This window comes from Gymnogyps californianus, chromosome 22, assembly GCF_018139145.2.
Source record: "Gymnogyps californianus isolate 813 chromosome 22, ASM1813914v2, whole genome shotgun sequence".
In the NCBI taxonomy this organism is placed as follows: Eukaryota; Metazoa; Chordata; class Aves; order Accipitriformes; family Cathartidae; genus Gymnogyps; species Gymnogyps californianus.
Window position 1 is genome coordinate 6,224,965 of NC_059492.1, and position 25,408 is coordinate 6,250,372.

The window sequence follows — 25,408 nt, forward strand, 5'->3', positions numbered from 1 at the left end:
AACACACACACATACTGGTAACAAAAGCAGAGCAAGGGGAGAGTGGTAACAACATGTAAGCAATTACACAACAGCACATCACTCCCCACTGTAAAGTTCTTCAGCAAACTTTCTGTGAATAAAGTGCCAACTCAGATGTTAAGGAAATCCCCTCATCCTGCTCTTTCAGGCAATAAGCTCCACCTCAGGCCCTCTGGCTCCAAAAGCAATGACATAGATGCCATAAAAAAAATTTCAAACTCTGCTTTCACTAGTTTAACTAAAAAAAATTGCTAAACTGCTGATAAATAACAAGCACCATAATTAGGAAACAAGTTCTCTATCTGATCTCTGCCATCCTTGAGACACTGATCTTCGTAATACATTAGATAGTACTATTTTTCCACTCTATAGGCAGGAAGCTGAAGCTCACACAATTTAAGCAACTGCTTCAAAGCCAAAGAGTCTGTGGCAGGTTAAAATCTGCAGGTCCAGGCCATCCTTTCTGCCAATACCCTGCTTTTGCTAAAGACCAGTATCCAATTCCCTGATGCTTCTGGCAAATTCTTAGTCTGCTACAAGTCTCCTACCTTCCCATCTATATTGGAGTACACTATGCTTTTAAAAGCCGTGCTGCAGTCTTTTGATAAAAGGCACAAATGTGGATAAACACATATAAAAACTGTATAAGCGATACAGCACAAATTACAGAAGGAGCTGAGCAACCTGTGCAAGTCCTTGCTGGAACAGAAACTACATTTGATTATATTTCTGACTTCTTTTGCCATGAATACTACTTCAAGTTCAGTAGCAGACAGACAACTTTCACCTCAAAGTCATTTGCAATTAATCCCAAATTGTACATGAAATTGTTGAATTCAGTCCATGCAATCAAGGGAAAGAACCAAGAGCATAAAACTTGTGTAGCTAATCAACCTAGTGCAATTTGTATCTGCTGAAAGCTCTTCACAAACATGCTAAAATCTTTCTACAGAGTAAATCATTTTAGGATTTTGCAAATTCTACTTATCCCCATTTTACAGATGGGGAAGTGAAACAGAATGACTAAGGCTCACACCCTTAAGGATTTGTAAGTGCCAACAGCCATGGAAAACAGCAAGAACTGGGCTTTAATGACTTCTGTAAGTCAAGGGAGAGAGTGTGCAAACAACAAGAGAGCACTGAACCAGAAAATCCCCAGTTGTGGTTAATTCTCTAGCTGTGCTTAACTCATCTTTCTTGCCTATTTCAGTACTTCTTGCACCTTCTAATACAACTGGCTCTGGGCACTGACAGGGCCAGAATTATCAGGATGTGACCGTGGTTTGGTGAGACGGCCTATTGGTCTACATCCCACTAAACTGACAACTGAGAAGCAGCTGAATTCTTTACACCAAAAGAAATGCAGGTGGTACTAAGGCAGGTAGATGAAACCCAAATAAAGCCATTTCATTAGGACAGAATAGACTTAACATTCCAGAGAGCTAATGCAAGCCAGAGGTCAAAAGAACCAATCTTCTCTCTCTTTTGTTTTAAAATGTTCTGGATAAAGACACCTTTATTTGATATTCATTGTTGTTTTATCTGCCTTGAAATAGGAACTGCAGACATTTTGATAAATGAATTGAGAAATTGTTCTGTTTCAGTGTAACTACTGTAAAATGCCTTCACATCCCCTAGCACAGATACAGCTCAGACCTCATCTGCAGAGAGAAAGCATCTCAAAAACATCTCAGAAGCAACAGCACAGCATTTCTGTGCTGCTGTTTAGCACGCAGTAACACACAGTAGCGAGTAGACCTAGAGTCTGTTCCTAGCTCTGCTAGCAACCTGCTGTGTGACCTTGGGCAAGCCTTTCTGCATCTGGCTCTGCCTCCTACCTTCCCCGCACTTACAGCAAAAAGTCTTTGGGCACAGACTGCTCCTGCCCAGTGCCTTCTCTTACAGGGCTAATAACGAAGCAGGAGCAGCAATGCCTCCTTACATCGAGGGAAGGAAAAAAAATTTGCCAGCAGGATATAGGATACTGTTAATTTCCTTCTGGTTACAGATGAAGAGAAAGAGCTGCCTGCTGAGGTCACCAAGAATTACTAAGGAGGAAGCCCAAATGCCAGTGAGGGTTGAAGCACAAGGCTTTTGTGAGAACCTGGCTGCAGCTCCAGCCTACAAGTCCTGCACAGCACTCTTATCAAAGCTAGTCTGATGTACATACAAGTATAAAGCTGCTTTCTGGTGACACTGGTTGCCTCTCTCATGTGTTATCCTTAGACAAACCTGGCTTAAGCAGCAGACTTCCAGCAGTGCAGGCAGAAAGCCCCACTGTGTTGTGGTCTCCACTTATCTTCACAATCCTCCAACACTCAAGAATTATATCCAATACTTGTTGATAGCGTGGATTGTACACTCTTCCAGGCAAGGGCTGCCTCCAACTGTATGTTTACACCGCACTAGACATGTAAGGACCACTGCTCACAAAGCTGCTGAGTATACCATACTATAAATACACTAATACAGATGGTTCTTCAAGTTATGTTCCCCTTCCTTCAACTCTCTAAATACCTGCTTCCCCAAACCCAGGCCATCAGTTCATTTTCAAGTAGATTTTTGCAGTCAATAATGGGGAAGGATTTTTTTTTTTTAATGACTCCCCTATCACACATCTCCCTGGCAACCATAGCTGCTCCACGCCTCACAGTTGCAAGACCCTTCTCCTCTTCCAGTGAAAGTCACAGATCATCAGACATCCCTACTCCAGAATTATTTTGACCTCAAAAATTACTAGCAACAGCTGGACTCTTTCCATCCAGAAGACAACAGTGGTGCACACACAAAAAACAGGCAGTTAGTTTATTACTACAGTGGTGATGCCTGTACCTCATAAGGACAGAAAATGACTGCAACCATCCCTGCAAGGGACTGAATCACAGAATGCACCTGACACTGGGAAAAGAGAAAAAACACATACTGTTCACTGTGAAGTCACATTAAACAAGGGGGGAAAAAACCACCCCAAAAACTCTTTCTACTTTCATGAAAGGGAGGTATAAAAAAAAATTACATACAAGCTCCCTGCAGCATACTGTCTCCATTCTGGCTGGCTGTGTCCATGGCAGCAGCAAAGAGACTGAAACAGAGTTAATTTGATTTCTTTAATCAATGGGATTTTCCCAATTACACATTAACCACTATAAGATCAGTCTGCCACTGCATAGCATGGCAGAAGCATACATTTTGCAGATTACTGCACTGCATCATGTTTATTGCAAGCAAAGTACATTGATTTCCATAATTGCACTGTACTTCACTCCTCCAGAAACAACGTGTAAACACAGAAACTGTGGGTGCTACTATCACTTTTTTTAATCTCTGTATCTTGATTTCTTTGAAAGCAAATTCTTCTTTGCAGAGAATTAAAGAAAAAAAACAGGAAAAGCCATCTTGTGTTTAAGGCTGAGATTGACATGTTTGCAGCTCTGCCACAAATTCCCCAAATGACCTTGTGCAAGCACGTCACTCAGTAAAGCAAGTGGCTTTCCATCTAAGAGGCAGCTCCTTGGGCTGCCCTGGGGGCAGGAGTGAAGGCACCCCGGAGCGGGGTCAGGCTGCACAGGGCAGAGGTTCCTCCCATCTCTCTCTACCCTTGGGCCCAGAGAGGAACAAGCGGCAGTACACCGTGACACCACTCCTTCAAACCACCACAGTAGAAAAACGTGGTAGAAAAGGACTCATACATGGCTTCTGTGGCCTGGCACTTGAAGACACTGAGCAGGCAACAGCAGTGTTTTCCCTGCCACTTCCACAGCCCCCTCAATACTCTGGATTTACCACTGATACAGGTTAAAAGCGTGCTTTATTAGGAAAGCCCTTTAATTCTATGTTTGCATCTACTCTGAAAGAGGTTACCAAAGGTATCTGATGGTATCATACAACATACAGACTTAGGCACTGTAATATCTAGGTGATAAGTATGAAGTGCACATATTTGCATTCTCAATAAATATATTTAAGGGAAACATTTCAATAAGCAGCAGTATACAGACTTCATTAATACACTGAGCTAGACTATGAAACCCCAGTTAGCACGCAGGATTGATGAGGTCATCTCTGTCCCAATGTCCAGTCTTTCTGGGTGGAGCAAAAAACTTACGAGGTTTTAAATCCCTTTAAAGCCCGATACTGTTAACCTCCCCATCATTAATCTGCACCCACAGAGGCTGCATTTGGATACTAGAGCCAACACATGTGATTACGCTACCTCTGACATTTTTGGCTGCTGTATGTGTCAAATAGACAACTCACTGTTGGACTTACCAATTCAAGCAGTACAGAATCTTTCTTACTCAACTTAATCATTTCTTTTTTGTAGCCCTTAAAGTCAAGTCTCATCTTTCCCCTTCCATTTGAATTTGCTATACCTTCTGTTGGGCAAAAGGGTAATTCAAATCTAGGCCTATACGTGGTATTTCTGAACCTCCCAGTGCCTAGAAACATGGAAGATAGTAAAGAAGTATCACTTAAAATCCACTCAGCTAAACATAGCTTTGTTATAATTTCACTAAAGCCTATGAAAAATTACTTCAGCCCTATGTCTCAGGATACTTTTGATAAAAATGTAGGAAGACTTCTCTTGTAATACTATGGGCAAAGACATCTGTTGCAGCTTTTTCCCCAAAATCTTTATACAAGCTATACCTATACAATATGCCTCTTAAGTATGCACCACAGTGAAAGGTCAAAAGGTTAGCTGCACAGTCCTAACAAAAAACTCAAGTCCACATCCAGTACTGGTCTAGCCAGAGAACTATGCATCCTTTTCATCTCCAGAGAGGGTCTCACTATTAGAACACTAGCTCAGGACTTAGCTGCACCTGATGGAAGCAGCATAGAGATGAGACTCGCCCTTCAGCCCACTCTCCACAAGTGCTTTATTGCTATGGCTGAATGTTACACAATTGGTGTTATGGAGATTAGGCTGCCTGACCTTCCCCCAAACCTGTCTAGCCCTCAACATTATCATAACAATTTCCTCTGGTCAAGATCCATGCCAAATTTAAGTAGGAGTTGGGGGGGCATCAGCAGGAACACAAGCCCAGCTGTGAAATTTGGCATTTGACAAACAACTGGCCTCTCAGGAACCAGAGCAAGGCAGCAAGCACCATGCAGTAATTCAGCAGTTTCAAATCCCTGGAGCATAGATGCAAGTGGTTAACAGCAAACCTGAGGGGGGAAGAATTATTCTTCACTTGTCCCTGAAAGTAGATTAATAAGGCACAGTCACTTCTGCATACGAAAATGTATTCTCTATAGCAGCAATACTACAAATGATCACCTGATTAACAGCTCAACTACACCCTGAGCCCTAAACCACCCTGACAAAAAGCATATCCGCTGGGATCTATGGCAGACTGCCTGGATCACATTCCCCGCACCCATTTTGACAAGCCCCTTCTTTTGACAGAAACTCCTAGACAATTGGAAGGCAGCCACGGAGGATCAGTTGAACAGACATCCACCTCTGTACCACTGCAGGCTGGCTCAGCTGGGAACCATCAATGAGTTGAATACAAAATTTCCCTAGGAGGTATCCGATATGACAGACACTGAGTTCAGTGGCAAGGAAAGCTTGAGCTTAGATGTTCTTCAGCAGCACTGAGAGGCCATGACAAAAAAAAAAAAAATCAGTGACAGGCAACAAACAATTGTACAGCAAAGGAAAGCCTCCTGTACCCCAAATGATGAACTCAATCAATACAAAGAACAAGAATACAAAAGTAAAATTGCTTGCCCACAGTGCCACAGAATGAATTGTGACCCAAACATCCAAGGCTTGAAGTAGAGTCCTAGCTACCACGCAGCAGTCTTCCTAGCAAGTTCTTCCTAGGAAGGGCTCCTCTTCCCCCACCCTTCCCTACCCACCATTACAGGCACATACTTCCATGGAGGACAGCATGCTGAATTTGGGTGTTCTTCACTGAGAACTCACAAGTGTGCACACCACTGTGAAGACACAAGTACATTCACTACACTCCAACCAAACCTGAGGGCCACATGATGGCCCAGCCTCATCCATACAGGCACACAGAGAGGGAAGGATTAGGCCCTATTCCCACCCGAGGATCACCTACGTTATCCCACTGTGAAGGTGCTGAAAACCTATGGAAGAGATCACATATCCTCTCTCCCAGTCACAATGGCAAGGAGGCAGGTAGAGCAACATGATGCCTTCTGTGTTCCCAACCTCTCTAAGGACCAAGAAGCCAGCCTGCTCCCAAGCAAAAGAGCTGTACCCTCTAAACATCTGCACCCTCTAAATGTTTTCCATAAACGACTCCTTTCCAGTAACAAGAGGCAATAGCAAGACATCAACAAGTACATGGGAATCATTTGTTCCCTTTAGCACTGATATCCCTTCTGCTTCAGCAATAGTAGGACTCGGATCAAAACTATATGCTCAGGTATGGCCATAAAATACTGTATTTCATCATATGTCACAATCAAATGTGATTAGGCTGGTAACTATTCACTTCCCTCCCTCCTACCAAAAAAAAAAAATCTATCCACCACTTCAGAGAGTTAGTATCTCACACCCTTACCCCCTTAAAAAAAATACACTCAAATAACTGAGTGTTTCACACTGAAGTTCCTTCCCTGGCAGACTAAGTGCCCCTGAATCACACTGCATCCTGTGGAGATTTAAGACAACAGAACAAAATAAAAGGACAATTTACAACATAAATACATACACATACATCAAAATTCATAAACACTCTTCAGAGGAAGAGTCTGCCAAAAACTATTTTCCAGCAAGAAAAAAGACAATTACAGTGAGTTTAAACTGATTAGACCACATTTCAAGCCAGTGCATCTTTCCATAACCCAGTACAAAACAGGACGCTGACTAGTAAAGCACAGTGTGTAAATAACGGTATCAAGACACTCTTTATAATAGGCCTTCAAAAGAAGTTACAAGTGTGTGTATCCATACACACCTGGCCAATACGTACCCCAAATGCACCTTCTAGTGTCGATGCATAGCTAGTTACCCAATAGCTAATTACCCAGAAGAGAACAGAAAGGAATCCTATTCCTGTTCCCACCTGTTTTGACAATCAAGAAATACAATTTCAGAATCATCATACACACTGTATTTCTGAGAGGCCATCCACAGATCACTATCAACTCGGAGTCAAAGACAAATTCAGTGCCCTCTGCAAATCTTAAAACACTGTCAAATCAGTACTGCACCCTTAAAACTAAGAGGGGAAACTACATGAACCACTTCCTCTCCTCCCACCCCACACATACACAGTAAACTTCAGCATATCACAAAACATCACCTTCCCTACAGCTCGGTCCGTTCTTTGCACAAACAGAAGCTATATTATCTTGCCTTCAGACACAGTAGCATCTGAAGAAAGCACATGCTTTGTGCCTTTTTTTTTTTAGAAGGACATTACTGGGCAACAGGACTACTGACATAGCACAGCTGATGTGATGTGAGTAGGATTTCTTTCCCTTTTTATTTTTAAGACGGCCAGAACTACTAACTGATAGTTTCACATATACAGCTCTACTGCCACACTATGGGTACTCTGGGTTATTACTACCTACACAAACCCTAGGAACAGGCGAGGTTAGAACTGAAGCCTCTTAGGAACTCTCTTCTACAGAGGTTCATGATTTGCTCAGCGAATGTACTAGAAGTCCCAGCCCACACTAAACTTATTTTCTGGGATTAGACCCTAAAACCACCATGGACTCTGCAAAGGGTGAGTGCATTCACTCTGAATACATTCACTGTGTTCTGGATATCCAGCAGTAAGCCACTGATTGCAAAGTTGGTATCTTGCTTTGACAAAGAGATCATTACTAGGATTTCAGAATTTGTTGAAAGAGAGGATGCAATATAATGCAAATGCAACGATGCAAATAAAAAACATCAGAGGTCTAAAAAGCTTTTGCAGATCTTCTGCTCACAAAGAAAAACAACACAGAGCACCAACCTCTGGGTGAAGGATCCAGAACAGACAGCACTCAATGCAGAGAGAGGGGAGCTAGGGGCCCGAGAAGAAAGGATTATGTACTGAACAAGCAGGTACAGAGAGAAGCCTGGAAGATCTAGTGTGAATGAGCTACAGCTAGCTTAGAAGAAGAAAAAAGCTGTAAACTCCTTATATACTAAATCATATATTTAGGTACCTCTACATTGGTTTACTGGTATCAGAAAAAGGACAACAGAAGCTGCTGGAATGGTTCTCTTGTGTACAGGCTAAATGCTCCTGCTAAAGAAAGGAAAAATGTTCACCAAAATATTCATCCTTAATTAGAACTTGTAGGTTGTTTGGGTGGTTTTATACCCTTCCCTAATACAGGCTTCCAGTTAGCAAAACTCTTCAGGTCCACTGCAAGCGTACTCAGGAGGAGCAGTTAATACTTACTCTGGATCACCTTAGAGGAAGAGATTATGCCTTACATAATAAAAATCAGTGTTGCATTCCAGATAAAGTTTTCCAAAAAAACCAAAACCCAAGAAGCTTTCACACACATCAACACACACATTCCTCTGGCCTAAGATACAGCAGACAAGACAAACGTTACTTAGAAACTCTTGGAAAATCAGGGCACTGCACAGCACTGAAAGAAGACACTGCCAAACACTCAGCTCTCCCACTCTTCCCCCTCCTACACACACATAAGGACAGTCCCTAAATATTTGCTGTTTACACCAGAAATAAACTTCAGTCCTTAGATATGCTTTTGCTACAAGGGCAGTTGCGGAAACTAAGGAGGAGACATAAGCAAGCTCTCCCCAAATTCAAGTCTTATTTTGATATCTTTCAAGTCAATAAACACATATTTCACAAAAAACATGATGCTGAGGCCAAAGAGCTCATATATAAGAGATAATCAACTTGAAAGGCAGGAAGAATAAGAGAAAAGTGCTTCCATCTTCACACAAGGCACCCTAAATCTATTTTATCAGCTATGGGCAAACACTAGGATAGTGAAATATTGAATTAAGATGCAAGGGAAAGACAGAGGCGGAAACCGTGATGGCATTTTTCACAGTCATCTTGCATATCATACAGCAACTGTGCACAAATGATTTGTCCCACCAGAGAAGGGGAATGAGATCAAATAAAGCCACCTTTTACTACCCCATCGCTTGTAATAGTTTCCCTCTGTATCCTTTGGGAGCAACAATCTTGTACAAAGCTACAAAGGTCTAAAGAAAATATATTCCTTATTGAACACTACAGGGAAGCATGTGCTGACACACAAGTGTATGCACACACACAGAGTGCCATTCCCTCCCGCCCCCCAAAGAGGATTAACAGTGGTCCTTTGATCTAAGGAGCAGGAAGAAAAATGCTCCTAAAGTTGCCAGCTTTCTCCATTACACTTACCAGTCACCGACACAGCCAGCAGCCCCACGGAGAGCAGCAGCACTCGGCTCCAGGAGCTCACTTCCACCGTCATGAGAGCAAAGATCCCCAATTTTCCCCAGTTCCTTCCAAAGCCACAGCTGCATCCCGGCTTGTCCCATCCCAAGGAAGGTTGCATGTCAAAGGGCAGCAGGAATGGGGTGTGCTGGGGGTTGGTTGTTGTTGGGTTTTCCCCCCTTTTTCTTCCCCTTTGCGATTGGGATAGTCCTCGGCTCAGCTGGATGAAGAGGAGAAAGGAAAGAGGGGGGGAAAAAAGCAGGTCAGGCTTATGAATTTTTTTATTTTTTCAGCCCAGAAAAAAAAATCCCACCGCATGGAAGGCTCTGAGCTTCTGCAGCTGGAATGAACCAAGTGTGGCAGCAGCTCGGGGAGAGGAGAGGCAAGGAAAGGAGAGGAGGGCTGGCTCGTCCCTCCCGGTGGCTGTCTCAGAGCCAGCTCCTCAGCATTAGCAGCACACAGTCCCCAGAGATTTATACTTTTTTATTAGCCAGTTGATTAATTGTTCCCATATCTTTGTTCTCCTCTTCACTAAATGCTGGGGAGGGGAGAGGGCACGGGTGTTGCGGTGAGGGGCTGCTGTGCAGCCACCGAATAGATCTGCCTCAGTTTTGCTTCCCCAAACCCTGCACAATCCTCCCACCAGCACCTACCCCACCAGAACCAACAAACCACAAATTATGCTTTAGCACTGTATTTTTAATACACGCTACAGGTTTCTTGCATAGGAATAAGTCCCATAGCCCCCCATTTTGCATGGAGCATGGCATAGTATGCATATGTACACACACACAGAGCATCTCTGCTATTAAGACATCTGCCAGAGCAATGCAGCCTCCGGGAGCGCCCCCACCCCTTCTCCGTGCCTCCGTAAACAACTTGATGATATTGACACAATTTTTGTGATGAAGCAAATTTTGTTACAAACACAAGAGACATCACAAAAGAGCCACCCCCAAGTCTGTGACTTGTCCTCACAGCATGGATCCCAGCAATAGAACAATACCCTGACACTGGCAGGAGTAGTTCAGGAGAAGGTATTCTGGAGGTGGGAAAGGCTGCTCCGGCTGTGCCCCCTCCACCGAGCCAACAGGCATGCTTAGCTGTAGTGCTGTTGCCCCTTCACCACGCTGGCAAGAGTGGTATTTCTCCACCTCCCCCCCCCTTTTTTTTTTTAAATCTATTAGTACATTTGTCCCTGTAGCTGCATGCAAGATGGGGAAAAAATGCAGTCCATTAAAGCCACATTCAGGAACTTAATTATCTCAGTAACAATGCTCAGATCTATGGACAAGAAAAATAACTCAAACATGACACCAAAGCTTTAAAAATAAAAAAAAAAAAAAGAAAAAGACACCCTCGAATATCCTCCTCCCCCCCTTCTCAGCAAGAACCTACTTCTGTTTCCCTTTTGGTCTGACAGACAAGGAGCAGCCCCTCTCCCAAAAGCACCAGTCTTGCCTGCGGAGAAGGGGGTGTTTACCAGACCGAGATCCCCCTTCTCCAGCCCCACTCCCCCTCCTCCCCCCCCCTTTTTTTCCTTTACTGCCCGCCCCTCGCTCCCCCAGGAGGGATGCCGTAGACGCGGAGGAGGGAGACGGCGGAGCCCCGGCCGCTGCCCGCGGCGGGCCGGGGCCGAGCCCCCGCCGCTCCGGCATCCCCGGCTCGCCCAGCCGTGCGGCCAGCTCAACTCGCCACCCATCCCCCTGCCTTAGTGTTTTGCATTTGCTGCAGTTTCTTGCTGCAAAACCCTCTTCTTCAGTCTTGTTCCGGTTGCCTTGAATGAGCTTATTTGACAGCTAAAAAACAAATTATATCGAGGGCTTGCAAATCTGTCCCTCCACCCTCAAATCAATCCTCTTTCTCACTCACTTTCCCTGTGTCCCCTCTGCATTTCAATCCTTCCACTGCCTACATTGTGAACCGATGCCAAGAGCCAAGGCAACCAGGGCTGTTACATGAAAGAGTTGCTTTATGTCTGTCTAAACTGCAGTATCCTATTCAAATAGACCTTATTGTTCAAAGGCACAGATCCAAATACAAAAGGATCAGAGAACAAGGTACCACACTTCACAGCTCCATACATTGGTTTTCCCTTATAGAGCTATTCACCTCAAAGAATCCCCCCCATCCCAAAACTGCATTCAGCTGAAGATGTGACTTGGTTGCTGCACACCAGCAGGGTATAGGCTGAGCCAAAGTCAGCTAGCCCTGCATCAAGAACGATCTACAGGCATAATAAAGTCATTGAGTAGATACAATCCCACTTTATTCCTGGTTAATAAAATCATACCTATTTCAAATCAAGGGTTTCCTCTGAAGTAAGTTTCCTTCTCAAAACTACTAAGGTTTAGGGTCTAACACTCAAAAAAAATACTGCATTTCTTTGCTAAATAGACAAGACTGATGAATACAGCAGAAACCATCACTGCAATCACCAACTTGTTTGATTACAACTTGTCTCTAACAAGGAAGCGTTTGCAGGTTCTGGTTAACAGCCCATTTGTAACCCTTACCACTCACTTTGCTTCTCACCTTGCAAAAATTACCTCTCTACTAAAAGAGAAATCCTATCTTCAGTGTAAGCACCCACCAGGAGACAAATTCTGCTCTGCACTGCCACCTGCAGTCAGAGCCCGGGCTGAAAGGAGTCTGCTGCCTTCAGACTTCACTGCCTTCCACATTCTCTGCAGATTATTTAGCCGACTTTTTTTATATTCCATTTATCTCACAGTACCTGACCCTCCCTGCCAAAACAGTCTGATCTGTTTTGTGATTCCGCCAAATAAATAACAGCGATTGCAACATCCCTGAGTTTCAGTTTAGTCCATGGAGCCGAGAGCAATTCACAGGTATGAACCAAGTCCTCACACTACCTTCCTGGTGGAAGGGAAACAGACTCTGACAAAAATCAAGGACTTAAACAGAGTGCCAAAACCTAGTTTTTCCCTCTAGTTTTGACACAAAGCCACATCCATAGGGCTCTTTTCTTTCTCTCTCCTACATGCATCATGCTCCAAAGAATGCAGACAGTACCCTGGCTCACAAATACAACTACTCTGGTGATATGAGGAACTGTAGAAGGCACTCACACTGGGAGCACGATCACATTCCCTAAAATTTTAAGTACCACAATTAGTAATTCAGTATGGGGAAAGAAACCCAAAACATCTTACTAAATGCCACACAATTTCATTTATTCCCTCTTAACCACATATTATCACTATTGGGGAGAAAAGAGCATTTATCTGGGCATAATCATGAGATAAGAGATAGCTATGAATAATATCTCTCTATTAGCAAGAAACTGCAGTCACTATTTAACTTACATGACAGGAGAGTCCAGTTCTGGATTATCCAAAAGGAGATAAGTACAGAGCCAAGATCTTAGCATACAGTGTAATGATTTTGGTAGCAAAGAATTCAATACACAGCTGTTGCACCTGAAAGCATGCACGTATCTTTTGTATCTAAAAAATGCTTTGCATTGTATTTTCATACCTAGATCAAAGTTTTATAGTCCAGCACCCAAAACGCCGCAGAGGATGTTGAAAAGAAACAGTGCCCAAAGCAAAATTCTGTAGCCCTGATGCTGAAAAACATGCAAGCTCCAAAACTGAGAAGTTCTTTTTCCATGGCAGTGGAAGGGCTTACAAGGTGGCTAAAGATATTCTCCCCCTCCATCACAAAGGGGCAGAAGTGCCACTGTGCTTCTGGAAACATGGAAAAGTTACAGAAGCTCACAACTAGAAATACTGCAGTAGCAGCAGCCCCGTGGGCCTGGCTAACCTAGGTGGCACACAGACTCAGAGATGTTCACAGCATGAACAGAAGGCAGCCAAGTAGAAAAAAGGTTCAGCTATTGAGAGATAGAAGTCAAAATTAGTCCCTCCTCCTCTTATCTCCTGATAGAGCAGACTTCTGCACAACTTGCTGTGGAGGGTGGATCTAGAGTGGGCTGTGAAGAGTTTCAGGGACACAAACCACTCGAGCAGGGATGGAATGTGTTGCCAGATAGGCCTCAGACAGGGATGCTGCTCCTCCTCTTTGGGCTGTGGCAAAGTGAGAGTAAACACTAAAGCAGGAATACCTCTTCTGTCTGCACTGCTTCCCCCACACAAGGCCTCTGCTCTTTGACTCATGTCAGTGGAAAGATGAGGGACTGAGGGCAAGAGAAGGAAAAAGGACCAGAAGGGCAGTCCTTTGCACACTCCGCAAGGCTTAGCCACCTGCAGACACACAAGTGATACAGAGCTCAGCTACAGGGAGGCACAGACAGTTGAATGCTGAAGACTGGAGTCTATTTAGAGATTTATGCTGGAGAACGCTCTCAACCATGTGTAAGGACACACACCACTGCCACTTCCATTCCTGCTCCTGGAAGCCCCGTGGACGTTTCCAGCTGTTACCCTCCCTGCCAGCTGCCAGACCCCACAGTTCCGTGGTTGCCATGGCTCTTCATGACCAACACAAACCACCTCTTTCAAAAAGACCGTTTGTGAATGCGAAGAGGCTGAAAGATGCTCCCTGGTAGGAAGAGGTTTTCAGCTCCAGTAGTAACATCTGAAGGTCCATTCCCACTGGGACCTTTCCCTAGGCACATCTGGATCCACAACAACACTCCCCAGGACAGCCTGGACGAGGCCTGCCACGAGATCTGGAAACGCGTTCAACGACTCTCTGAAGAGCTGCAGCCCCCATCGTTGGTGTCACCGCTGCAGCATGCTCTCTGCTCAGACCTGTCAGGGACCCTTCGAAGAGACAGCATCAACTCCCAGAGCAAGTAAGCGATCTTTAAGTGTTGCCCAAGCTCTACTGAAAAAGGCTGCTGCTTTCCTTTTTACACCTTTCCAAACTAGACTTTTGTAACCTGTTGAAATGAAAGCCTGGGGCACGGGGTACATCAGCTGCTGTCTGACAGCCTCCTAATGAGGCAAATTATTCCCACTTTTTCCACTATAACCAATTTTCTTTGGAAAAAGTGTGTCCCATGAAATCTGAGTACTTCAAATTCTGAAGCACCATAAGCAGCTGCTGCATTCGCTTCCCCACAACATTTAAAGAAAAACAACCACACACATCAAAATATTTACAGGAAGAAGTGAAAGCAGCATTCAAAGGAGCAAAATCGAAAATTAAAGTGTTATAAGGAAGCTACTGTAAACAGCTGATCTTTACAAAGAAAAGCTGGATTTAGCACAGAAAAATTTATGCCAAATCATTTCACAGGACAAATAACAGTAAGAGGGAAGCATGCTCTTCAGATTAATAGGATAATGTTTATTGTATGCTCCTGAAACAGAAAAAGTAGAATTTATAATTCCAGCTAACAATCAGCAACCATTAGCACATGTCCAGTTCTTAAAGTCCAAACAAAACATCATGCAAACCTGGCCCATCTTGCTTGGTACACAAAAGAGTGTAAACAGCTATTTCATCTTTAAAAAAGGTAACTTCACAGGAAGTGAAATAGATAATTTTACAGATGAAGACATGGAGGCACAGAAGGGGGAGTACTTAACACTATGTCAGGTAGAAACCTAGGAATTACATCTTGGGAGTCCTGGCTCCTTTCCTTTCTCCTCCATACCCTAAATAAGCCAAAACCTTAAGAGTATCCAGAATAAATGCAAGACAAGAGAAACCAGGCAAATCAAGAATAACCAGTGAAGCCCAGGGCATTGCCTCTAGTGGTAGGTTAAATTATACAGCTGAAATATCCTTTACAATTTAGCACATGCTCAGTTAGCCACATATTTTGGTCCTGCCAGTTGCTAAGAAGTCTTAGGAAAGAAGGCATACAAACCAGTGAAGAACTATGAACTACTAACAATCTTAATTGTATACTTTAATAATACATTTTACTCTTAAAGGAATATAGAGCTGATCTTCAGCAATAGGTCTACTGCAGCAAGCCCAGCCTAACCAACATGACTTCTAGCCCACTCAACCTGCAATTACCCTGAAGCTAGTGCAACTGGGCAGAGACAGCAGATCAAAATAGTTTTCATTTTGCTGCTTTACTGTGAGGTTGTGAACTTTAAGACCCCTGCGATGAAGACAGTGGCCAAGACACAACCATGAGGACCCGAGACACCCGACAACTTCAGTTTAGATGAAATTAAAAAGACAGCAAAGTCCAGTGGCTAAAGTACTATCCTTGGGTTCAGAATAACGATCCTCTACTCATTGTTCATCTACTGAGTTGAGCTGCCTTTGGCAATTCATCCAGCCATTTCTCTCGGCAATGTTTTCCTGTCATTAGCTAGCAGGCTCTTCAGGATAGAAATACCCTCTGCATACACACTCGTACAGCAGAATACATTGATCGTCAGCTGCTCAAAGACCCCAGAATCACTGAACCTTCCAACAACAGCCAAACTGAAGTGCTAAAACCAAGTTACTGTACAGAGCTCAATGAACTGCTTTAAAATGGAAGCAATTCAAGTGAGACAGCCCTAGGTCAGGTTTCTACCTTTCAGGTAGAAGCCTCCATACCCTACCTCGGCTACCTCTATTACTCCTGAAAGACTTATAGAAAGACAGATTAAGAAAAATCTTTCAGTATATACCAACTGTCAATAAAGGTGTTACCCAATTCATCAGCTGCCATAGAATCAGTGGCCAAACACCACGTGACCTTGCTCAATTTAGCAATCGTTAATTATTTTAAAATATTGACTTATGCAAATTGCTAGTATGCTCATTTTAAAATGTATCTGGAATCTTTTGAACAAACAACAAGTTTCACCTTCCTGGTTTTGTTCTGGAGCATTTGGATACAGAAGAGCAAGTTATTGAGAACACCCAGAGCAGGCAGTGACAGGAGGAACCTCTTTTGTTGAGGATATCACTATTTACCAACATAAAGGAGCTTACAATCTTCCATGAGAAGAGGACAAAGCTTCATATGCAAGCATCAGAGCTAGGAGCATGACATGCAGCATTCACATCTTCAAACATATTCAAACACAGGATTCCAGTAATCTAATGCGCAAGCCCAAGAGAGACAAGAAGCATAGTTGCCACCTCAACTCTCTGTCTCTCCAACTACAGTCATGGCAAAAATGCCAACAGGTTGTGCAAAGCAGTAAGAGGGGACCCAAAAAATACAAGATTTGGATAAGAAGTTGCAAAATCAGGGCTGCAGCCTGTGAAGCCACCAGACAGGAATCCCACTGAAAGATGGGGCAAAAAGTTGTATGGAATAAGCTGTACTCAAATAGCCTAACAGTTTCCTATTTTCATATCCACAGTATAAATCTGTTGAGGTTTTTGTTAAAGGGAATATCTATGTTCTTTAAAAATAGGGGGGAAGCAGCATCCTACTAATTATAATGATCCTATGATTACAGATAATTAGATACATTTACAATTTAGAATTTCCTAATTTTAGCTGTTTATGAACCATATATGTATCTATACAGTGCATGCACAGAGCATCAGTCTTTCCCTCAAGCTAAGAAGAGTAAATTGACAATACATTAAGTTATTGAACATAGTTGGATGTGAAAGAGCAAACTGGAATTTAAATCAGTGTTTTGAGTAGGTAACCACAATAGGCACTAATTGGTATTTTGAGCAGGTAACCATTATAGGCACTTAGGTGTGCCTTGAAAGAACACAAAATTGTTCAGCTTTGACAGCAGTCCCACTGTAAGGTCCCAGAGGACGTTGGTGGGGTACAGAGGTGCTTTGTGATGCACCCTACAGATTAAATCACCTGACAGTCTTACTCCCTATGTGAAAGATGGTTATTGAGCTACAAATACTACAACACCCAGCCCTATTAAAACCTTACAGGTGATAAGTGAATTGTAACAAGTCAGTCCAAGGAAATTCAGGTCCTCACCCTACAAAGATCTAAGGATCCACTGAGCCCTGAAGGTTGAAACCATGCAAAGCCAGAGCCTGGAGAACAAACCAGGTTTCTCCCATTAGGGAGACTGGGATACAAGACATACAATCCAGAAAACTCTTTCCATGTCCAGAATCATGGGGTTAAATCTACCATCTTTGACAGGTGACGTGAAGACCACCACAGGGCTTAGCTGTGTTAACTGAACTAGGGCTTCTCCACTTTACAAACCGTTGTGAGGATAACTTCAATAATGATTACCAACTGCTCTAACACTATGGCACAGGGAGCCATTTAGTTCTTCCTCCTGGCAAGTGTAACCCACCTCAAAGCATGTTTAACTCATTCACACTCACTGCCAGCAAAGAATCCTCTTGTTTGACACAAAACTTAGATTTTGTTTACAATCAAAATACGTTTTGACCCACAAATATTTTTAAGCATATATTCTATAATCATTCTTTGCACACCCATAATACTGTCATCCAATTTCGCTTCAGTTATTCTTGGACAGATGCGTTAACTAAGTTAAGATTCCCCCCCCCTTTTATGTGGTTCTTTGGAAAACAACAGTGTGAAAGATGAGATTTTATTCTGGTTAAGAAGGAATACCCAAGTCTTACATAGAACACTAATGTGATACACAGGGTTTAGGAGGAGTTAAGTAAAGTAGCTCAATTTTAAGTCAAGCCTCCTTTAACAGCAGCCATATTCCACTTTCTTACAGCAACTACTTGCTAGATGAACCAGAGGGACTCGAAAGTATATACAGAGCAATGATTGGAAACAGAGAAAGGGAGATGAAATTAAGAGCTCTCTGTGACGCTCAGCTTTCTGCTAAATCTGTTATCACCAGCCTTCTGTGTTCAGCAAAATCCCACAAGAATTCCAAGGGGCTGGAGGATGGCAGCATCACAGGCGCTCACAGCATGGAGGGCAGCAAGCTAGAGGTGCCATTTCTACTGAAATACACAGACACTGCCAAAGGTGCAGGCAATCAGGTAATGGCCGAGGAAACAAAGGTAGTGCAGGAGTTCATACAGAATAGCTCCTTCAGCTCTGCCAAGAGTAGTACAGCTGTGTCATCAACAACAACAGCAGAAAGTCAAGCCGCAGGACAGAAGCAGCAGCTCCCACCATTTGCCAAGATTTGCTCCAAAACTGATTCTGATGCAGTAACAAAGAATCCAGGTATGGATCTGGGCATAGTCCTTGAACATCACCTATCTAGCGTCCTTCTCGCATGTTGAAATAGAGAAGATATAGGAAGGTCATGACCATGGAGATTTATGTATTTGGTCAGTATTTTCTAGAAGCTAGTTTTTTGGGTTTGGGGTGGAGTTTTTTGGGTTGTTGGGGATTGATTTTTTTTTTTTTAGTAATGGCATGATTTTTGGGTTCCCATTGTGAGACATTTAAGAAGATCCTGATTTCCACAGAGTATTGATAACTACATTCCTTGAAGCATCTTAGAATATACAAAAAACAAACAGTAGATCTGGACATGCACCATTAAGTTTCTGGACTAGATTTATCAGTCTGGAGACTTAAGACACAATCAGCTTACTCTGTTGTAATATCCTTATCTCAGAGAGCTTTGAACTTTGGGCAAAAGTTCTTGTGCTATTCTTACAAATTTCATTCATTCCTACGGCTCAGGCAATTACCTTTATTCCAGGTCCTGTGGGTCAGAGTTTAATGGCCCTACAAGTGAATTTGAACTGCTAATTGCTGAGTTTGGGTCCCTGTGTTGCAGAACTACAGCCTGCAAAAGTAACGGATATCTTAAACAGATTTTGCTTACAGGCAAAGCATGTCCTCTTAATTGCAAATGTTCCACAGATTAATGAAGAGAATGCATGTTTATTAATATCTTTGACCTTGTTTTGTTTTACAGTAACTACTGCAACACTGGATAAAAAAAACGTTAAATACAATGCAAGTACTTCAGGCTTTTCTACTACTTCAGTGACCACAGCATTAAATCAGCCAGTGTGGCAGAGTCTGAGCTTCCCTCCATGTTCTGTCTTTCCCAACCACTCAAACTTTCCACAGTTTCAGGTAATGTAAAACAGGCCCATATTTTGTGAGAAGAGAGTAGAACACTCCCAGGCCTATATTGACAAACTCAGGGCACTACCTGCTGCTATTTTGACAGCTGCTAATTTGAAGGGTAGAGTAAGAAACCAGATAATGTAACTTACTGTAGTAGGACAGCAAAGTGGCTTTGGGTCACAAAGCTTTAACAGCACATGTAATGCAGTCCTCTGAGATGGTTGTGATAATATCAAAGGATGATGTATTATTGACACAGATACTGAATGTTGACCCCTCTCAGCCTTCATTAGTTTCCATTTTTATCTTATATTTACAAATATTTTGACATAATAATGCATTACAAATATTTCATGCAATTGCCCTGTTTACAGACTGGGATACTGCTTTCTTAGCCTAGTGAAACAGGACCTCATATCAAAGTAAAAAAGCCAACTAAGATTAGGAAGAAGCCCAATGCTCAAGTTGAAAGAAAAGAATGAATACTGAGAATCCCATGTAGCCATGGCTTTCTATGGGCTATGTTCCCTTAGTTCCCTTTGATTCCACTAAAAAAAGCAATCCACAAAAAAACCACACCAGAAACAAAGCTATGGTTCTCTAGCAGGACTCAGTTCATCCTACAAGCTGTCAAAAGTTGTCACCAGCCTGTTATAAAAGACAGAGAGTGGAGACACATGACTCAGAGCACACATGTTTTGCCGGACTGAGCTCCCTTGGAAGTTTACAGCCCAAGAATTTTCCCTTTTTCCATTAAGTCAATGATTAGTTAGCACAACAGATACCTACTTAGCATAAGATGAGTGCACAGTCCATCCATCTCTCAGCAGTCAACAGTGAACTGAATTTTTCCCCAGGCAGAATAGAGCTACAGAGTGGAAAGCAGACTCCTATTCTGGAGGTCTCAGACTCAGGGAGACAAAGAGAAGACTTTTACCCAAAGCTAAGAAATACACTTATCTCAACCTGGTTTCTTTGAGCATAACATTCCCCTAAAAAGCTTACACAAAAGTAATTAATGGACCAACTCAGACTGTTTTAAAAATCATGCCTTTGGTATGCTTAACAGGGTCCATATCATCAGAGAGCAAGGATCCCATATCAGCAAGCTCTGCACCCCTCCTTTGGAAGCTATTCAAGACAGGTGCGTTTAAATGGTTATGAATATGCTTTAATTTGCAGAACACAGATGCTAAGCACAATAGATTAGTCAGAGCAGTTTGTCATCTGCCAAGATTGACATTGGTGCCATCACAAAAATAGGTTTGGGGACAAGATGCTGAACTGATATAAGTTAATATAGTTTGCTGGAGCACTGTGTGCTCCAAATAGCTCAAGAGATGGCCTTGAGCCTCCAACTGAAAACATTTATTGCTTATGCTCTAGTTTTGTATAAAATTGGGAGAGACCACTGTGTGTGTCTGAAAAAAAATATTTTCAACAACTCCAGTTTCCATTTATGGGGTTACTGCCTTGTCAGTATTCCTATCCCGCTTTTTTTTTTTTTTTTTTATGTATGCTATTTCTTTTTCCTCCCCAGGTAGCTCCATACAGCCCACAGCAGATTTTCCAGCCACCTTACACTCCAATGTTGAACTACATCGCTCTAGTTCAGCCTGGTTATCCATACCAGATGACCCCACCTACACTATCCAGCAACATCCAAGATCTACCACCTATGGCAGGCGATGGGATCCAGTATCCATTTTCTCCTTCCTATGGGTATGGCCATGCAGATTGGCTTTCTATTTTTTCAGTACTTTATGGAGAGTTTGTTAGTTGCTGTAAACCTGCACAGAGCTAAAGATTTAATTGGCAATTGGGTTACCCAGTTACATTCTCACCAATTCCAAATCTGAACAAAAGCCAAGATTTACTATAAGGTCTAAATTCAAAATAATTTTGATTAAAAAACAGAGTAATTAGTTTTGGGTAAATGAAGCTGAAACACTGTGCTATAGGAGATGCCACCTACAACTTCCAATCAATACTGGATAAAAAGTATAAACGCTTAACAAAAAGGAAATGTTTCAACATGATAGACACCAAAATATTTTGACACTGACAGAATGAGATTAAAGGATTCATTTTGATACCTTTCTATAAAAACTGTAGTTAAAATCAACATATTCCAAGGGTCTGGTAAAATAATCTCCGGAGATTCAAGTTCTATATATCATCTTCTATTAAATGCTTATGGGATAGACAGGAATAGCACACACTTCCCCCCTAGATCACCTTCCCAGAAACCATATTATACATTAAAAAAAGCAGATAAATGCTTCTAAGAGCTCCATTATTAGGAAGCAAAAGTAGTTATTTGGAAGTTAGATGTAATCTCCTGAAGCTTGACTAAATTTTGTTTTCTGGTTTAGGTTTAGTTCTACACCTGGAGGAGCTGTGACGACTAACCTCAACTACTTTTCCAGTGAGAGCTATTTAAAATTTTAAGTGAACCCAGTTTTCCTATCCCAGTATTCGGAGAAAAACCTGCTAGCTATCTATTATAAGTCCTAGGGTCCTATAAGGATTTCATGTTTTCCCCAAAGCGAACATTTCCATCTAGAATAATCTCCTATGATTTATATGGTAAGAAACAGCTGCGTGACAATTCATCTGAAATAAATTTTTTTTAGGATGACAGAATAAGAAGGGGCTTTTTTTGTTTTGGAAAATGGAGACAAATAATAAAAATGTTTTATTTATGACAAATGCCTGAGCTGCTTAGAATTGAGTGTTGGTGCAATAAAGATGGTTGATAGAAAAGAGTCTTGGCTGCAAATTTCAGAGATAGTACCTTTAGTTGTATATTCAAAGTGAGATTAACACAAATACATTCAATAGCTGGGTGGTGCAGCTCCATGCATGACATATATTCCCTTGGTTATTTAACTCAGGAGTTTCAAGGCTCTAACTTTTGACCGTGAGCCTTTGCCCCTGCAAAATCACTTCTGCTTCCTCTGAAGCCTACACTATTACTGCAAAGCCAGAACAGCAAGGCTTCCTCTAGGCAATGGCTGTGGCTATCTGTCTGCTATATTTCAGCCACAGTTTGCTGGGTCAGAAGTAGAAGAGGGATGGGATTCTAGTCTGCATGATACATGTCAGAACAAATTACCACAAAAGTCTCTCCCAGCCTTAAAACTAGTGAATAAGGTCTCAGTCAAAGATCTGACAGTTTGCAATCATCCAGCCCTATACCCAGTAGTATGCAAGTCAGTCTGCTCTTAAATTCAAGGAGACATATTTATACTTAAGAAGGATATTGCACCCATACAAGTCAAGATGTGAGATTAACTCTTTACACTGCTTAACAAAAGCCTAGGTATTTTGCAAATAGTTACAGGTCCTACAAAATGTAGAGCACCCTTCACTCCTGGAGGAGCCGATGGGACCAAATATGCTTAACCGCTGTAGTCAAAGCACTTTGTAAGAGGACAGACTTCAATAGTGGCTCGCAATTCAAGCAAAAGATGGGGCATCCTTCCATTCACTGAGCTTTAGACTTGGCCCCAGATACACAAACACCAGATTTTTTTCTCTCCCCCCAGTAAATAAAACTAATTTGTAACTTTAAAAAAATTTAGCTCTTCCGTCCCTTTAATCCTGTTTAATGTAAATACTACAACTTAGTTGTGTAGACTTAGCTGAAGCTCGTAAAGAATTCACATAGAGTATGCTTACTCATGTAAGGTTGATCAACAATCTTACAGTGATCCTTCAGGTGACATTTTGCACATTATAAGTAGTTTACTCCCCTTCTCAATGTTCCTCTTTCCACACTGCATCAACATCTATTTTGGGTTACCCAGACAGCTGAGGTGATCTAGGACAACTTTTAAGAAATTCATGCTTTGGCAAGATGTGCCCACTAGCCCTTTTTTCCTCCACATACCGCAGTAAGCCAAAATTTCAGCTAAGATAAATTAGACAAGCAATTAGGAACCTCTAGTGTTTCCACAAAGCATCAACGTTCTTCACTCTCCTTGCCTTGTGAGTAAGGTGACAGGTTGATAACACAACAATCTGAAAGACCATTCAAGTAATACCAAGGCAGCCAGGAGAAGTCAAACCCAAAGCCCATATATTGCTTACAAACTCCCACCAGTGTCAGCAAGAATGATCTTACAGTTCCAATGCACCTCACATACGAAACGACTAGAAGAGGGGACACTAGTAGAGAGACCACCTATGTCATTTCACCAATACTTGATTTGTTAGTGACAAGTAACCTGAACCAGATATATCACTGTTGTACCACAGTTCAGTCTAGAAATCGGGGAACTGAAGGTTAGCCAAGATGTAAAAATGAGCTACCTCCAGGGTCCCACAGGATCACTAAGGCACAAGTGGTCTAAACCACAGCTGTATCCCTCACTCAGTAACACCGGCACTCTAGGGCAGGATTGCATGGTTTTTCTACTCAAAATGTTTGCCTTGTTTTCAGCACAGGATCAGAGATACCTAACAAAGATGCTTGTCAATATTTTTCTTTCTTCCCCATTATTCAATTCATGGCTGTGGGCCCCATATACAGCTACAGAAGTATTCCAGTTCTCAGGAGCTTTTTGCTCATACGTGGAAATCCACAGTTCCCACCTTTCCCAACACACTTCTCCCAAACCTCTGTAAGACATAGGAAAGGGAAATTACCCCCATTTTACAAATGAAAAGCTGAATTGTGGGAAATTAAAGGTCAAAGATTTGAAGGGCACTAACTGCAGGCAGTCAAACAAATTCTCAGGAACACAAACCAGCATCTGGAGGGCACAAATTTCACATACGCTTCTCCTCTAGCTTGACCTTTTTTGCAACTCCCTTCCAGTGCGTTCCATTACTACTCAATGTCACATGCAGTTCCCTGGAGAAATCCTTACTTCTTCTGTAACTCAGTCCTGAATTTTTCCGAGTTCCTCTTGCAACACACTGTCCATATCCTCTATTATGTCTGTTAACAGGCTCCTTTCAAAAAGAATTGCACAGAACAAAATAATTATCTACTTATGTTTTTCAAAACCTAAACTTGGATCAGAATTTGCTTTGGCTAAAGTCAGATATGTTCTGCCCCAGTAAATTCCCATTTTCTTTAAGTAGAATAGAAGCTTGGATTTTTCTTCTGTTAAATCCACCGGCTGTTTTTCTCCAATATTCCTAATGCAATTAGCATAACAAGATAAAGGAATCATCAAGTCCTTTTCCATTTTTCTTCCTTTATAAAAGGACTGATGACAAACTGGGAATCAGAGTCTGTATTGAATTACATTTGCCACAAAAGAGTTCATTAAGTAATAGTACGTAATAAAAATCGTCTGTCAACTTGAAGGATAGACCAAATCCACTTAACAAAACAGCTGGTTATTTTCTAGAGCACTCTATAGCTCATAAACAGTCAATACGACCAAGGAAGAAGACTGAGACAAAGGGAAATAAGGAACAGTTCAGGTATTAGCATGCTAAGCCACAGTTTCAAGGCTCTTGTCTTCTGCACAGTCATAGCGTGACTGTAGGTAAGACTTTGCCCATGGTACCCCGGATTTCTCCCTCATTATAGTGGCAGCAATAGCTCTTTTCACCAGGAAGAGAGGCTAAGGGCATGACAGACCATGAGATGCTTCAACAGCTAGAGTATCATCAGGGGACCTGAATTTCTGTCTCACTCCAACATACCAAATGGTCCATGATGACGATGGGAGCGGGGTTGCATTTCCTTCCCCCAACTTCCATGCCCAAGTCCGAAGCTGCACTACCACATCCTAGCGGAGAAGCATCACTGCTCCCAGCCTCCCCAACCAGGAAACTCAAATGTAAAGGTGCTTCTGACTTCCAAAGTTTGTGCTCTCAGCAGCAAATCTGGGAAGAGAAAGCAGGACCAATGCTAGTCCTTTGTTCTAACAAGCCACATTGGCTCCTGACAGAAAATCTGCCTCCCTTTCCACATTCAGCTCACTCACTGAAGAATCCAAATTCACGCAAGCTATCTGCACTGCTTTGGCTCAAGGGATTTGTTCCAAGATCCTTGAAGTCTCATAACACGCCACTTGCAGTAAGAGTACTACAGGTAACATTCAGTGCC

The 25,408-nt window shown here is 42.4% G+C and overlaps 1 protein-coding gene across 1 annotated transcript in view; it reads right to left on the reverse strand.

Annotated features, from left to right (window-relative positions):
* The window catches only part of CSMD2 (CUB and Sushi multiple domains 2), a 324,356-nt gene extending 299,228 nt beyond the window's left edge, over positions 1-25,128 (reverse strand). The window contains 2 exon segments of the mRNA XM_050909729.1: positions 9,387-9,642; positions 25,003-25,128. Of these exon segments, the coding sequence (XP_050765686.1) occupies positions 9,387-9,642; positions 25,003-25,059 (313 nt within the window). The 5' untranslated portion in view covers positions 25,060-25,128.
* Between the last annotated feature and the right edge of the window lie 280 nt (positions 25,129-25,408).